Below are 17,960 nucleotides of genomic sequence, written 5' to 3'. Positions count from 1 at the left end.
ATCACTACGTGATGGTATGCACACAGCGATTGCTTTGATCAAATATGAATTTTACATGGCACGCCAGATTGAATGTTACACAAATGTTTTTTCTTGAGAGAAGCATTAATAATAGATGTTTTATGAATGTTATATTGTGTTGGTTGAATGCCAAGGAAATTAAGAGATGCACTGTTTTCTCCAGGGGGAGTTAGACCTTGTGCCTTTGTTCTGGATTAAAGCGTGACTATAAGACGGACTTAAAAATAAGCCTTCTGGTCACTGTAGACCACACGTTGTCAGTTCAATGCATGTTGAGGCACCTGGCCATTAATTAATCACAACAGCTATCCTAACTGTGACGTAGGGAGCAAGTTGGCCTGTCATGCAATATTCTTCTAGAATTCCTCTTCTTAAGTCCTGAGTACTTAACGTTACATATAGATCCTCCCGTAACTGTAGAACTCTCATAATACCATACTTATTTTTCATGTCTTAATCTACAATTAAGTAATCTTCAGGTAAATCTAAACATGTTTTTGTAGCTACTCACTCTTCATGCATAGCACACTCACATGCAATAATCATTTACATGTACTTTTTATAACAAGAAATTAAAAACTTTCTATAACAAGAAATTAAAAACTAGTTTAGCAATATTATTTTTGTGTGTGTGTCTAAATCTGTATCGCAGCTATGTCTAAATCGATTATCTTTCTTCATTGAAGTTGTAAACTTTTATCTAAATATTGAATTTTGTAAAACATTAAAGGATGCCTTGGCAAACATAAAGCCATGCATCATTCACCGTAATAAATCTATATCAACCTACATTATCTAAACTCACTGACCCGGGAACAACAGACATTTTGTACCACAAAGGAGTCCCAGATTTGAAGGTCAGACCATATTTCAATGTCAGAAAAGGCATTCCTATACATCTAATACAGAGCGTTACACAACGTATGTCATAAACTGTTTTGCTAAGGCTTCGTCTTGTCCCCCTTCCCCTTTATTTGACCAAGTTTATCATCACTAAGAGACACTAGATGTAAGACTAACCTAATCAATGTAAACATCTTATCATTTAAACAATAAAAAACTAAGGTTAAGACAATCCAAAGGGGGTAGGTTTACATGTGCGGTGGTGTAGTGGTTAGAGGATTATGTACAGGCATACATCCGGTTTCTTGTGGGTTAGAGTTCCAGCTATGCTAATGCTAAACATAGTTAGTGGCTTAGTGGGACCTACATCTAAGTGTGTTTGTAATATTGGCCCAAATCTTAGGACTAACACTGCTCACATGTTGTGAAGGAAATATGAGAAAAGCAGTTCAAATAGCTCACCACTAGTTTTCATAACAAAAATAAAAACACCATTGATTGTGATACACTTGGGGAAAGTTGGTCTCTGTTCAGACCACCCTGGGTAATTTTGTTAACGTTAAACAAAGAAATGCCTGGTCGAAACCATACATATAAGACTAGTGATAAATGTATTTTAAGTTCCTACCTTAAGAAAGAATGCAAGTTAATGCACAGGAGCCATACTAATGACCAAAACACAAAGATTGCCAAAACACAATCCTCTAGAACTATACTCACAGAGAGAGTATTGCAATTGAGAGCAAGGTTAAAGGCATGTTCATGCGGTAGTACTCAAAATAGTTAGTTACATTCAGGATTTGAGAGATCATAAGACCCTGGTTCAATTCCCAACTTGGGCACATGGCTTCTCTAGTTCAAGTGCAGACAAACACTCAAGAGAGGTGTCATTGAGTCATTTCCTTATGTCGTTAAACCTACGCATCTTTGCAGGTAAAGACGTCAGTACAACATGCCAATAGGACACATTTCACAAAGCCCTAGTCATGCTGGATATATTAGTCCATTCACTGTACCAGGACCAGAAAAAAACAATTTGCTTCACTTAAAAAGTTTGTTGAATGCTAAAATCATGGCATGTTGTGCATAAAGGAAGATATTGGAAACACTGACGCACTAATGCAAAGACTTGAAGACAGCAAAAACTTTTAGTCTATGCAGACCTCCACAACCGAAAAGCCTGCTACAATGTATGACCATGTATGAGAAAGAAAGACAAGCCTTGTCAAGTTTCTATTCAGATGTAATTGCAAGAACAAGAATAATAAACAAAACAAATTTTGAAGAATTACAGCATCAAAACAGGTCGACACTTCAAGAACATCCTATTGACATTCCAGAAAAGAGTAAGAAGTCTGGTGTAATATCTGCTTGACTCTGGTAGAATACAACTTGCACATGTGTCGTACACACATTTTTCAGCAGCTGAGAAATATTACCTTGGTCGCCAATAAAACTGTAAAAAATTGATTTGTCTGTCTTTCTCCAACAATAACAAAAAACAACAACACAGCTGCAAACCATTGTCTGGATGTGGACTTTAAACTTAAAATCAATTTGTTATAGTCAGACAAGGCTAATTTTAACCAGTAAGTTCATATGAATTTTAAGAACAACTTTTAGTAACTCTACCATCTTGTCAACTTCCTCAACCCAGTAATCTTAACAACTGAAAAGCAAGATGATTTTTTGCAAGCAATTTCAGACAACATCTACTGATCTAGTGAAAAAAGTTAGCAACAGTGTGATACCAATGAGTCAGATGACACATGTAGACAATTTAGAAGAGGTTTTCTTCCAATCTTTCTATCCAATGCAAATGCCACACAACCATCTCCGATGGTTAAAACATATGGCTGCAACTTATCATGTAATAAATAAACCAAACAACCTGCTTGCAAAACAACAATTATTGAAAACAAAATAGTTGATCACCTTCTATTTCTCAACAGATTCTGCTTTGAAGTTATACACCTTGTCTGTCCAGTTGTAAGAAACCATTGCTCATACACCACATAACACTTGCCTGCAAATTTTCCTTCAGTACTGTTAGAAAATCAATAATGTGCACTTAGCAGGTTTCACAAGCATTCCGGAGCCTACACAGCAGGGGGTATGATAGGGGTTACCACATGGGGAATGTTTTACTTGCACTGATCTGTTTCACTTGAATCTATCAATTATGTATCATAATGAGTAATGCTAAGAATGTGTTAAAAAAAGCAAGATTTGATTATCCTAGAAAACATGAATAGGGCATTCTATGAAATCTGAAGATAGAAAAAAACAATATATTGTTCAATATCCCATTTCATCCTGATTCAATGAAAGACAAGGAAGAGTCATATAGGGATGCAAAGATGGAAACAAACTTGCAACAGGAGAAAAGTTTTGAAAAAATAATGTTGAAGAAAATCGACAGAAAAACAAAATGATATTCAAACAACTTCCTTTCAACACTTGGCCATAAGTTTATGCAGAATCTTCATTGAATAAATTCTTTAAAAAATCAATAAAACACTGACTGTCTTCTTGAAAAACAGCAGGGTATAAAGTCTAGGAAAATGTAAATATGACCTCACCTACCCCAATAGCACTTGGGAAGGTCCATCCAAGCAGCCAAACATTTACACACCACTTGTAGCATTGGGTAAACTTCAAAACACCCAGAGGCCTATTGCAAACAGGTGGTTGGCAGTGGGTTCTATAGATTTTGAGGTTTGTCTCTCTCTTGCAGTTGTGGCTTTTTCAAGACATTGAATCTAAATTGCATTCTTAAGGTTTAAAATGTTATGTCAACATGTCCTTTCATGTATGTTTTTTTTTGTAAGCTTCTCCCAGCTACCTTATCTCATAACCAAATTTAAGTTGGAGCCAAAGGGCTACCTCAGAAGGCAGAGGAAAAACATGTTGTTTACACAATGAGAATAGACAGACACACAACAGTTTATCACTCCATGGAAAGATCCACCATGCCAGGCCTAGGACCATGCGCTGACATACTGCTAATTCAAAATAATTAAAGTCTTAGAACTTTTACTGACAGAAGTTTAACTGAACACTGGTGAATTTGAATAAAAGAAGGCAAGTTTATTACTGTACCAGTACTGTTCTCTAGTAGAAAAGCCATTTATCTATCTTATGATTAAATGCAAGTTAGACTTAGAGTCAAACTCTTAATATGTAATGATCTAACAATTCTTGCAATTGCTATGTTCAGGCAAAGTGAGAATAAACACACCACTTTTTACTCACTCAGTTGAAGTGCCCAGCATATAAAAGACATTTTCTATCACCCTTGGCCTACCACGAACAGGATCTGATCCTGGGAAACAGCACAACTGTTGACTGTATGGCAGCTTTTCTTACAACAACTCACTTGAAAAAATCTTTTGCTTTCAAAACATCCCAACCATGCATTAAAAAAACTAACACCTACACTAATGCATGCCGCAAGCTTTTTTGCTACTCTTTGTTTTCTTGCCTGCTGTCTCCAACACCTTGCAAGACAAGCACACATCAATACACTTGACTAACGTATGTTAAGTCTGGCATATCTAAAACATCCCAACCATGCATTAAAAAAACTAACACCTGCAAATACATGCCGCAAGCTTTCGCTACTCTTTGTTTTCTTGCCTGCTGTCTTCAAGCACCATGCAAGACAAGCACACATCAATACACTTGACTAATGTAAGTTAAGCCTTGCATACATTCAGAACACAACGTTTTGCAGTCAGGAGTGACATGTGTACGTGCAGGCAAGCAGACAGATATGTAAGACGACACGCTTCTTAACACGTCAGTCTTCACCTCTCACCTTTGACGAAAACAGCGAAGAGTTAACTTAAAGGTACTGGATAAATTGTGCCTAAGCTAGCGAGTAATAGGTATATATAATCTACTAAGACACTAACAGAGTGATGACATATCTAAAAAATTACCTAAAAGCATTCTCAAAAACTACAAAAAGCAGTACTGAAATCAAAATTGTAAGTCATAAGTATGTTTGCTAGAGGCAGATTTGCCTTGGAACATTGTGTTCACAATGTGCACAGTGTATACAGATAATATACAAAGGCAGTTGGACAATTGAAACACACCTGTAGTTTTATTTCATTAGTATACTTCATTGGTTTACAATTGGACAGAACCTCCAATACCTATACTCTTACTAATTGCTTGAGGTTTTGCTCCAAGATCCCCTAATTTCCTTTTTCTAGAGCAACCCTTTGTTAGTTAAAGTAACTTTTCACTGCAGCCTAAGCACATTACCAACACAAATTTGGTGCAAAAAGGTTACTTCAGTGGTGAGAAAGTTTAATTGCTTTTTAGACCTTCAAAGACAACTTATACTAACTGAATCATCTGAAAATTAGGCCACAATTCAGTGTAGGTGGCCTCCCTTTCTTCTGCCCATTAAGTCTTTGATGGACAGGTGTTCGAATGGGAGGCTGGAAGCAAAGCCTCAAATGTTTGCAGATACTTTGTTTAAATCGAGATGATATCTAATTTCATTGTGGCATTCTCTGATCGACACACTGATATCGCCTTATCTTGGCAAAAATCTCTATTCACTAACTCTGTAAAGCTTTTATATCTCTAAAGAATCAACTGCAAAGGATGTTGTTTTATAGTTAACTGTCTTCTTTCCCAATCTTCTTCTTACTAGTGATTTTGTTAATACACGATTATGTTAGCTTTCCCCCAAGAACTATTCACAAAGCTCTTTTATGGAATTCTTTCAACACTTGGATCATGACAGGTAACAGGATGCCACGTGACCCAACTCGATGTGCGTCATGTATGTGTGATAATACACCAGTGTATGGTTACCGGTGACACAGATACTAGCGATAGCGTACGCTCTGACAAAAACGATGGGCATATCAAGACATAGCGGGAGACACTCCCTACACGTGACTTCGGCAGATATTCTTGATGAAATGTCTTAAGAGTAAACAAAGCATATAAGCTGATCCAATGAATGATGATCAATCAAAATCTGTCAAAGAGTATCAAATTTCTTTTTTCTAAATTTCAATGTTGAACCAAATAGGAAAGCCTAGTAAGTATATTTCAACTCATTCCAGGCTGCACAGTAAAGATTTGCATCCCTTGATAGCTAATTTCTTCATAATTACATCTTAGACTTTGTACATTTTGTAATGTTCAACCTTTAGTTGCAGACTGAAACATTTGACTTAAAAACGAATCAAAGATAGAGTTCTTACAAATTCAACGTGACCAGAGCAGTCAACTGTCAACAAGACCTTATTCTCCTTTCCTTGCCCTCTTAACCACCCGTGGTCAAGAACAGACAAGCAGTACGAACTCAAGGCTCTCTACAAAACAACAGGTCATTGACCTTACAATGCACCTGTTCCAAAACAAAAGTCTAGCAAACATCTTCCCAGTACGGTGGACACCTGGAACGTATATCTATGAAAAAACAACAGCTAATGACTGAAAGAAACCATTCAAAGACTTCGGAAATGGAAAAAAATATCAAGATAATTGACTTTTTCTACAAAGTCCCTTGAATATTTCAATCCTATAGGTTTATCCGATATACCATTAAAAATGTAACTTACAAAAACAGTCTAACAAAAAGAAGCTAGGCTTTGTTGTTGTTTCTAGGATCACTATCAAATCTTCATCCAAACAGTGGACGATCACGCTTCTATGCTGTCCACACAGTCAATGGACGGGGACCGGATTAATCTTATTTCAGACATCTCTGGTTTCACCGGCTAATCCGGATAAACACACTGCGTAGGCTTCCTGTGATCAAAGGGCTTTATCACCTGAGGCACGGGCTTTGTGGGTTTAAGTGTGGATATCATGGTTTGTCTTTGAGGCTCCATGTGTGTTATTCCTGACTATCTAGTCTTTACTTGGGGGATGTTGGTGAATTATTGGTGAAAGATCACACATCCAAGCACTACTAAGTTCTGTTTGTAACTACAATGTACAATGTACAGTCATAAGCTTCTAACTTGGAATACTGGCACTCATGTTTTTGCTGTTTCTGTTCAGGTTCTGAAAGCATTAAAAATATGCTGCACCATGGCCACAAGACCAAAGAGAAAAAATCTCCCACAAACCCATGATTCCATGGCAACAGTGTAAACAGCAATAAACTTGCGAGATTTCCTTGTGGTGATCGAACCGTTAGAACACACAGTTTAGCTGTTTACCAAGTGATCCTTCCTGCTGGTCCGCCTCTAATTGTTCTCAATGAACATTGCTATCAACATGAGCTATTAAACACAAGGCCTTCCTTACATCGCTCTTCCTGCACCATCCCTACTAATGGAGCCATAGTGTGTGGTACTTCACAATCAAAACAAATACACCTCCACAAAGGCACACCATCAAAGACTCACTTTAGACAGAATAGGTCCTGTCAATCAGAGAAGAAAAGGTGTGAAAACCTGCATGTGTATAGTTTCCTCCGTTCTGATCTCATTCTAATGAGCCTTCAATCTTCCTGCTTTAAACAAGAGTAAATTTTGATTTTTGGATGAGGTAATAACATCAAGTGTACACACCTTAATAACTATGTTACCTGCATGTAGAAACGTTTTGCTTTTTCAGGATTTTAATAAACTAGAAAGCTGCATAATGGCTTGACCGATAGAGCAATTAAGATTACATTTGATAACATTGATAGTATTGTTCTCTGACTGTAACAAACACCTACAATTTACCATCAATTACATGAAGATTTAGTGTATACACCACAACACACACTGAACGTTATGATAGCTATGGTTAAGTGCAGTTCAGATTTAAGTGGACACTAGTAACAGTTACACGGTAAGTGATCATATAACATATAATGGACCTGTGAGAAGGTTCACCTGGCACTTAGAGCCTATTTTTTCCACCTTAAATGCTTAAAGGACAAACAAAGGCAATAGAGATGGCTTTCAGGAGGCTCTACTGTGGCAAATGTACATCTCATGTACTGCCTGAAAAATTCTAACTTAAATTGCAATCTAGTATTATCTATTTTTCCAATAACTCACACCTTTCGCTATCAAAATCTTCATCATCATCATGTCGGGCGGCTTGCCCAGACTAAGGCTACTCTGTCCAGACGACACAACAAAATCTTATGGCCTGCCAATTTCTGTCAATGTGGTAAATTTAGATTCTATGTCATTGAAGTTTGCAATAATGCAAATTCATAACTTATAGAGCTAGGCTTGATTGTCTACAGTGTAACAATCTTACAAGTTATAAACTTTGAGGCCGAAATGAACACAATGCCAGCAGTGACTTGAAGTTCACAGGCATTCATTAACGAATACCATGTCCAACGATTCTGCTTACACAGTGCTGGATTAAGGTATAAAAGGGGGGACTGTTTACATAGCTCCGTAGCAGTAAGCACGTAAGGAGGGGGCAAATAAAACAACTCTGGTCTCAAGGGAACACGAGACTGCTAGTCCAGTGGCAAAAACAACATGTCTGCCACCTTACAAAAACCTGCAGAGATGACCTTGAAAATAGCGTCCTCACCCGAACATTGTAGGATACGTTTAGGACAAATCTGAGGTCACAAAGCCAAGGACAGGTGGCAGAGAAATTATTAGAGACATGCCAAACTTTTAAATGGTCATTTTTACAAAAACCTAGCCTGAAGTCATAGTTTACAACTGCACACAATAGCTTTAACTTTATAATGGCAGAAAACTACACTGACTCAAAAAGTTGTTTATGATTCTAAAACTAACTTCTAATTTTTGAAACTTTCAGCTGACTGTGGTCTCACTAAAAATCTCTATGCTTGTTCAAAGAGACGACTTAAAACTTGAAAGTAACAGCTAAGAGCTCATAAGGATTGTGTTCCACTTAGGGGTTAGTCTTTTCACCACAGCATTCATAACTACCTATCAATAGTCACAATAGATTCCTGTATCAAGTGGTTAATGGCTTTTTTACAAGGATACTCACTTAGACTAACATTTCTTTAAAGGTGCTACAATCTCTGTGCAAGGAGGATATAATCTCCTTGCTCTGTGTGAGTCTTCAAACTTCCTCAAACTTCTGCTGTCACATGACAATCATGCTATCTCCGAAATACAGGTTATATCTTACCTTTCGACATAGTTAAATTGACTTCAATCTCTACCTACTTTTTCAAAGATTCTGCTGCCTTAAAATGTTTTACCTCAAAATGCACACAGGCACATCTTCAAAACTGTTGCTCATCACCTTACAAGAAACAAACAAATGTGTTGTTTCTTTTTTATAAAGTAGAGTTGTATACTGTACTTTACAGACCAGAGAACTCTCGTGATCTTAACCAGTACCTGTTTGTCAAAAGTAAATGTTTTACAATCAAACACCTTGTATAAACATATGGATAAGAAGATCACCTGTAAAAGGAAGAAGAAAAGCCCAACGTACTTTCGAATCTCCCTGTAGATACGACCCGTTTACGTCCTGTAGTGCGCAGTGTGACTCGTACCCTCTCGGAAACCACGGTTTTGCCTGGCCCCTATTGGCGCCGGACCAAGTAAGACAAACAGGCACGCTTCAACGCTAAACATCACGCAAGCCTTTCATCCCTGGCATCGATTACAGCTGGCATAGAAAAACTCAAAGCCCGTGTGATTGGCTCCCTGTATCAACTGATTGAGTGTCCTTATTAGATACGGGTTGGGGAAAACACACACCATTGGTCCCATTCTTCCTTCATTGTTGACCACGTAGTTGACCTCTGTTTACCCTGCACATTGCCATCCGACAGCTGTATTCCTTTTAGAAATATCCTTTTTGTATGGAGGGAGAAAATGAACCATTTGTGTAAACAAGACCACAATTATGCTTTCTTTCATTGCATTCCGAAAAGTATAATGCACATGTCTTCTTTGGCTAATTGATTTAACCAATTTATCATGTCTGGGGTGCAAAGTTACATTGCCATAAACATTGACCATATGTCTGAATTACAGAAGTGTCACGTGACCACATACTTTAAAAGTGACTTCACCTCCATACAGTTAGGTTGTGTACTAGATATGAGAGTGTCTCAAGTTAGACAATGCCAAGGTGTATCCTCCATACAAATCAAACAAGTTTACTATTCTGCAAATATCTTACATTGTCAATAAGGTCTTTACACATTCAAGTATAACTTCTCACCAACTTCAACCAAAATAATTCTGATTATCACTAAAACTTAAGCCCAGCTTACTGATATACGCACAAACGTCTAAGACAAATCATTAGCTTTGGAAAAACTTCTTGAAGTCAGGACATGAAATTTATTCTATTCTACTAACTGTAATAAATCATTACAAAATTAATGCACTGTATTTGACATCTTAAATTGTCTATGTCTGTCAACGTCAACCTTCAGTGCCTTTTTCATCCTATAGGATTGCTGTCTAAATAGCAAAAGAAAGTGTTTGAATCATGACTGCCATTATGTAAACTACATGCCTGAGTTTGTGAGCCCTTTGGTTACAGACTAAGGTTACAGCCAGTTAAAGAATAGAACATCTGTCAGCAGGTGAGAGATAATCAAACACCTGCTTCAACCCGATATTGCATGATGGCAGAGCACCTTTCATTTCATTTCACATGGCAATAAAGGTGACTCTCTTGGACCTCCTTACATGCATAGAAAATTCCAAACTTAAGATAAGTTTCCATTTAGAAAGACACTGAAAGTTTAAAGTCTGTAAGAAAAGAAATACCTTCTAGTTTGATAGACAGAAAAGTAGTCACATGCATAACACTGAAAATAGAAGGACACTCTTTCAAAGGACATTGTAAATATCTACTGTGGAGCAAGTGTATATCAAGAAGACTTTAAAAAAAGTTTAATCCAAAATGTAGCTGCTAAGTTAGATGTGGTATATCTAGCTGAAAATACTTTCAAGTCATCTGACCTTTGAGACATAGAAGCTTTTATTGTATGGAACCACCTGTTTAAAGTTGTCATAACAACCATTCTTCTGTTTGAAAATCTGGGAAAAGTTTGGTAAAACAAATTATGTAACTGAGGCACCAGTTGAAAATATGCGTCGGCAAGTTGATATCATCTGAGCAATAAGTCATAATTAGGTGTTACTGAATAATAAGTATAATAACAAGAAGAACAATGGACAAAATACCAACTAACTAAATTGCGATGATCATCTCCTTTAGATCTTTGTGACACAAACTTGCAGTTTCTTGGATACATCTAATATGGGGAAGCAAATGCTCATACATAAGAGAGTAACTCAACAGTTGGTTAGAGACTGTGGATTGTGGGGGGTAGCTGTAGGTGGCCAAGTGTTTGAAGAACTTGCTTGTAAAAACATCAATAACAATATTTGTGTCACTTGACTTACTCAAACATTCCGATTTCTTACCAATCAAACCATTGCAAACAAAGCTGTCAGAGCTGGGGCTGGAGGTTTGTAAGTCTTGCTGTTTCTGAATAAACCAGTCTACAAAGCTAAAATAACTACGTGCAGCTACTGGGTTACCTTTAAGACTGGCATGAAATAATAATTAAGGTTGCAATATTGAAAGACAAAGATTCAAACGTTGCATAAAATCTGAGGAGGCATACGTGTGTATGGAGTTGAGTTAGAGTTTACTTTACGCTTGCCTTTAGCAAGATTTTATAATTATTCCTGTGGTTTTGGGAAAAACATTATAATACAGTATATTACAAATAATTTACAATACAACATCAGCACAAAATGAATACACTATGAAACACTTATAGATGTACATATCTATGTACAATGCATATACAACTGTTACAGTTCAAGTATTAGGAATTCTTCAAAACAATTACATATATCAGGGTACAACTTGCCTTGATAGAGAAGAGCTAAACACATTACAGTGTATTCAATACAAAACACATTGAGATAAAGACTGCAACTACAGTTCTTTCCTCACCTGTAAGAGAGGTTCCGGCTGTATCCTGATCAGATAATCATGCACCTGTTCCACATGCTCCTGGCTGGCATCTGCAATGTAGAAAACTAAAATACCGGTATGGCACATGATATAAATCTCTAAGTATGGAGTAGACCACAGAGACTTGGACGGAGGGGGGTGAAAAAACTCATGACTTTTAGCTTCTGCTCTTTTTGTTACATTATAAGTGGCTGAATGACATTCATTACATATTTGCTCCTGGAGGCAATTGTGTATGATTCATCTCTGTGTAAACGTAAATGTTTCAGAACTTTAAGATAATTTTGTGCAACTTCTAAGCTCTAACTTAATAGCTTACCCCTAAAGTCTATTGTTCAAATTTACCCGGTTGATTTACATGAAATGTCAGGAATTCACCCCCCAAAAAGCAAACAAGCAGCAGGGAGATAGGGAATTGTGATATATGACATGACCTCCAAGAAACTGCTTGAAGACTATATGTACGAGACTTAGGACCCCCTACTTGGCAAAACAATTAAAGTAATTAGTATACCCCTACCAGTATTGTTGATGAACTAAGCAATGTTATATGACATTGTGTGTTATCATTGGTTAGTATGTGAACTACATTGTAGGTTTATCTGTACAGTGGAAATCAACGACATGTCTAGAAAGTTTGCAGACATTTTAGCACAGTAGCTCTGAAAACAAGACATGTACGATGTAGATTACACTAACTTGTCTATAACAACAGAGCTATGGGTAAATAGCAGAAACCACAAGGTTTACAGCTCTTGCCGATATAACACCACCTGCATTGCTAGCACTGTGATAACGTAACGCTAAATCATGATGTCTCACAGCAACAACAAGTAAACTGTTAAGTCGTAAATTGTAGATTAAATTTTGTATGGAACAATGCTTAAATGTGAACAGTGCCTTTGTTATCCTAATAAAGTTACTCTGTTCACATTCTTTGGGAACTGAATTCAAACTGAATAAACTGAAGTCCGAAAATTCATTTTGACATGAACCTCTTTACACTGATCTAATTTGTATTTTACGCTTCCAAAAAACAACCATGAAAAATTAAAATGAAGTTTAGCTTGTATAAAGCTACATTGTTTATTAACCCTAAACATGTCAATTGTGATGGTTTATTCTAGCACGGACAAAACAATTACCACATGACTGTATGCTTAAGCAATAATTTTACAATCTAGTTGAGGTATGTAAGTGTTTGTCTTCCTTGATTGAATTCACAAGTGTTACAAACAGACACAAACGATTCATTAGTCATCCAGCACTCACCTCACAATGCCTGACCACATTCAGACACTTTTCTTTGCTCTTTTGTTACACTGAAATGAATAATATTTGAAAAATTCAAGCATTTGAATTCAGTATTTCAAATTTGGTAAATCTGTATTATTAAAGGAAATGAGTGATGCACAGTATAATCTTCCCCAAAATGAGTTCCTTACTGTAGAAGTTTGCAAAACTCACCTTAAACTTGTATTCACCAAAATTTCTCAGCTCCAGGGTAAAACATCCTGATGTAATAGAAGGACGGATGGATGGAATAGGCAGGAATCGCACTGATTTCTAGTGTCTGTTGTCAGAAAAACCATCCATGCTTTCTGTCATACACCCAAAGCTAGACAATGCATAAGGTAGCTGCACCTTCTCACACCCACACACTTAAACAGGTGGCGTATACTGATGTCATTACTGGCATGCATTTCAATGCTTGTCTTTTTTGAGTCAGGCCACCAACAGTCTGCTACTGATTTATAAGCTTTTCAAATAGGTCCCAACTTCATTATCAGAAAGAGACTTTTAACATTCACTAAGATACTTGGCGCAAAAATAGACTTAAAATTGTCAGTCAACAACTTTCCACACTGGCTATGACTAACACAAGCTATTTCTGGCAATGTTCAAAAGAAATGTCTTAATTTAGATAATATATAGTATTATTACATTTATGGGCTCTGTAGGAAGCCAGTGGCACGATCAGCACCACAGCAGACTAAGGGTTGGGAAACTTCATTAGTCTCTTGGAAGGCAGTAAATCATGAGTCACCAGACGTGTGTACCACCTGCGTGGAGAAGTTACACCTTATCAAATTCATTAAAGGATTTATGGCAAGTCTCAAAGTGGACAGCACATCATCACCTGAGTAAAGGTGTAGAGGACATGCCTTTTTAGGTGTTTTCTTACATTTATTGACTCCATGGTGAGGGTCACATATTTGTAATATTCCGTTGAAAAATATTATTTTGCTTGAATTTATTTTATGACTTAGGCTGTTTCTCTTAACAATAGATCAAGACCTGATGTAAGATATTCTTTCAACTGGACGTTGATATCTACATTATATGCAATGCACATACACAGTACTTTATAACTTTCAAGTGTTGTGCATGCTCAAGAGGTTGAGCTTGTTACCATACTGTCTTTTTGTCCATCGGTGTTTCTTGTTAGAGTCAAAATGTTTAACATGGACTTTGTATTTATAAATCGTCATTTTCATGATCAATGTTATGGATAAATATAGTTGATATGATGACTTGATTGATTGTCCTCTTTCCATTCAAATCAGTCTTTTCTTTTGCTATCATGGTAGTTCTTTATCTAATACTGTCTGTTGTATTTTGGACACCATCCTTCGCCCATAGAAGTCCCTATACTCCACAGGAAGGTCATCCAAAGTTTTTAGGGCTCTGTCCAGTATTTGCATTGCCCTTTGACCCGATAATAAGTCCTTGTTGCCATAGGGATCCTTGTTGTCATAAAAAACAGGATCTAGGTGTCTCCAAAATACGTTGACGGCCACACCAAAATCAAGAGAGACTACATTGTGGAACCACAAAGCTGGAAGAAAATACAATAATGTTGCATTGTATATAGACTTTGTTGTACTCAAAGTGAAAACTTTTTTGAAGAGGGTTGCATGTACCTTGTTAAATATAAATTGTTAAGATTTTTCTTATGTTATCACTGAACATTGCACATGTATTTAAAAAAATCACAAAGATGTGACGAGCACCCTAAAACACTAAAAATACACAAGGGTGCCCATAAACTCAATGATAGTCTACATGTAAGTACATGCATAATCCAATATCAAAGCATCACAAATACAATACATACACTACAAGATAGAGTGCAGAACTGCAAAGTTTTAAATTAACTATTGTGCAAAACCTTTGTCCTGTGGGAGATCACATGCATGTATTATAAAAAATCACACAAGCATGACCTTGGCTTTCCATCTCTAAAAGATAACAGGAAGTACCTGGTATGAAAAGGATGTCCCCAGGCTCCAGAGTGCAGGTGTAGGGTCTGGCCTGACAGAACTTGGGAAACCTCTCAAGGTCAGGGTTTTCAAGGTCAAGAACAGCAGACTTGTCACCTGTGAGAAATACATCCAACAACAGTCAACTATTTCAATATCAAATTATCATGGAAGCTCAAGTACAATGGTAAACTTTCTTCCAACTCTAAGGTATACACGGATCAAATTTTCAGTGATCACTGTCACATTCTTCAGGATCAAAATCACTCTGTCTTTCCATTGTACGGCTAAGATTCAGACCCACCAGGTGCGACTGACATGCATGCACATCCTACCTGTCAGGTACAGGTGTGTTGCATCTCGTGGACTGAACAGCACAACTCTCTTCCTTCCGCTCACCTGGATGAGAAGGTTGTCCATAATCTGCAGGTGCCGGAATAAATTACATTTAAGAGCTGCAGTTTATCTTACAAAATGAACTACCACTGAAGAAGGACATAATGGTGATGTGTTGGCAATCCAATATTTGGAGTAGATTGGGTTCATGACAATGTGTAACATTTGTGCAAGCAGCAGTTTAAATTTCACCAACAAATTTGTTGGGCTTTTTCTATCCCAATATAGCCCAGTGCAATACTGCTATCTAGTAAAATTCCGTGGTACTGCAAGCAAAGTGACTGTTTTGTGATTGTCTAGCCAAAACAAACAAATGCACAAAACATACATCATAATGTGTCCAAAGCTGCACCCCAGGGGAGCCTATTCTGAACACACTGGAGAAGAATTGTGATGGAGAAAAGAACTCTGGGAAGATGATGTCGTCCGCAAGTTCAGGAAACTGTGTCCTGATGTCTGCTACATCCTGGGGGAAAGGGTTAGTACATTAGTCACATCTCACAACTTTTAATAGATACTTTTTCTTCTGTTACCAGAAATATCACAAGTTGTCTGAAGTTTTACTAAGAGCTTTCAAGTTGGAAAACCATTTCTGCAGATTTAATTATCTTTAATAATGAATCTTATTATGGTAGTCCCTTCAAGAAGGGAATCACTTTAACGAACTTAACATATATTGAACAAATCAGACATTCACAATAATGTAACATAAAGTAGTTATCAGCGAACATGGAGTAAAATATCATACAAACAGGTTAAAACAACTCAAAATAACAATAACAACTCAAAATCATAAACAGTATTCTGCTGTTCCTGCCATTACAATATTCAGCAAGAAGAAAAGTCCAGTACCTTTCTTGGGTCTTCTCCCAATGAACGTAGGTAATATTTTTCATCCTGTAACACAAGCACAGATGCTGTCTTACATTGTATACAATGAACTAAGTCTTCCATATCTAAAACATAGTCTCCTTCCACATTTATATAGTCTTGCAACAGAGAATTGTCTAACATTAATCAAATATGGCAGTGATAACTAAATAAGAAAATATCACACACAGTATATATGCCTTGTTAAGATCAAATTCTTTCCGTATAAATTTCAAGTATAATTTAGCATGGCTTGATACCTGAGAATGGAAGAAGTCTGTGTGCTTCTCCTCTGCAGCTCTTCTCACAAACTCATCAAATGGCAATGTCCTGAGTGCAATAAAGTTACTTGACTTACACAAAAAGTTACACATATCATGAATTCAAAGTGTTCCCTTTACCACCTTTTGTTTAAGAAAAACAGAATGCCTTTTGAGCTCTTTCCTCCCACAAAGGTCCTGAGAATTGCCTTCTTTGGAAAGTTTGGCTTTAGTACTATAGTACAGGGGAGTATGGGCAAAACAACTTCATTTTCCCACCATTTTCCTCCCATTTTAAAAACAACATATCTTATCACCTGTAAGCAAAGTTTTTGTTGAAAAAGTCCATTTGTGTGATGGGACAGACGTGGATTTTGACTTGTCTATTTCCGCCCTTCTGACAGAGGTAGTCGGTAGTCCACAGGTCCACACAGGGACCGATGTTCACTCCACGTAATACAGCTGGCACTCTCTGACAGAAACAATAGAAAAATCATTCAATCATAATCTACATGTAATGGCAAATCTTAATAAGAAAAATAAAAATGTTGCCAAATAAATGTTAATATCGCAACAGCAAAACTGCGTACACCTACAAGAAGTACTGCAAAGACACTGTAAATTCACAGGGATTTGATTTTGTGGAAAGGAGAAAATGGCGGTGGTTTTGAGGTCGCTGTGAAGTGGTCACCGTGAAAACCATGAACATGAAACCACTGCAAAAAATCCCTGCATCTCCCAACCATTAAATTTTTGAACCTTTTAATGGTATCTTCTTATTTCTTTAGTATTGCATCATAATGATAATCAACTCAAGATTAATAATGAGATATGAAGTTAATCCAAATTTATGAACTCTCACACAGGCACACACACAAACACACACACAAACAAACACACACACGCAATGACAGGGCAAAACACTCCATTGGGGTGAAGCAAAAGACTAACTTCAACCAACTAAGTAATCACGTTGACACAACACATTTTCAAATTTTGGCACCCTGACTTTTAAGACCCTTTTAAAATCATTCATATGCAACTTTATCTTTCTTATTTCAAAATAAACCATACCTTTGGATATATTTCGCTCAGAAAACGTTCCTTGTTGACATCTTCATACAATGTAACCTTTCCATCCTTTTCTGAATCTCCCATCTTGGGTTTTTAGGTGAATTTTCACAGGACTCTGACAAAAATTGCGCGCTGTCGTCTGAAACTTTAGGTCAAAGTTGACGTGAGGTTACAAAATGTCATATGTGAGAGCGCATCCAAACTATCATGCGAGCACTTATATAAGTACTCGGTATTTCAAATACTGTGAATATTTCAAGAATATAAACTCTTTCCTGCTTTAATTTGATTT

The 17,960-nt window shown here is 36.9% G+C and overlaps 2 protein-coding genes across 2 annotated transcripts in view; both read right to left on the bottom strand.

The window, feature by feature from the left end:
- Window positions 1–9,388, bottom strand: part of LOC136449322 (serine-rich adhesin for platelets-like) — a 41,728-nt gene extending 32,340 nt beyond the window's left edge. Inside the window, exon 1 of the mRNA XM_066449320.1 lies at window positions 9,286–9,388. The gene's annotated coding sequence lies outside the window, so the exon portion shown is untranslated. The remainder of the gene's footprint in view (window positions 1–9,285) is intronic.
- A 4,215-nt stretch (window positions 9,389–13,603) lies between these two features.
- On the bottom strand, window positions 13,604–17,836 carry LOC136449260 (tRNA wybutosine-synthesizing protein 5-like). The gene is made up of 8 exons (XM_066449211.1): window positions 17,669–17,836; window positions 16,912–17,066; window positions 16,595–16,664; window positions 16,317–16,361; window positions 15,793–15,930; window positions 15,404–15,491; window positions 15,069–15,185; window positions 13,604–14,644 (listed from the first exon to the last, which is right to left on the bottom strand). The coding sequence occupies exons 1-8, from the start codon at window positions 17,750–17,752 to the stop codon at window positions 14,388–14,390; spliced, it is 954 nt and encodes a 317-aa protein (XP_066305308.1). The 5' UTR covers window positions 17,753–17,836; the 3' UTR covers window positions 13,604–14,387.
- Between the last annotated feature and the right edge of the window lie 124 nt (window positions 17,837–17,960).

The sequence above is a fragment of the Branchiostoma lanceolatum genome, chromosome 15, assembly GCF_035083965.1.
Source record: "Branchiostoma lanceolatum isolate klBraLanc5 chromosome 15, klBraLanc5.hap2, whole genome shotgun sequence".
Classification (NCBI taxonomy): Eukaryota; Metazoa; Chordata; class Leptocardii; order Amphioxiformes; family Branchiostomatidae; genus Branchiostoma; species Branchiostoma lanceolatum.
This window is presented reverse-complemented; position numbering and strand designations above follow the sequence as displayed.

Coding starts and splice junctions, on each gene's coding strand:
- LOC136449260 (XM_066449211.1), bottom strand. CDS start 17,752: ATGGGAGATTCAGAAAAGGATGGAAAGGTTACATTGTATGAAGATGTC. Junction 17,067..17,668: donor TGAGCGAAATATATCCAAAG/GTATGGTTTATT, acceptor TGTTTCTGTCAG/AGAGTGCCAGCTGTATTACG. Junction 14,645..15,068: donor GGACATCCTTTTCATACCAG/GTACTTCCTGTT, acceptor ATTTTCTTCCAG/CTTTGTGGTTCCACAATGTA.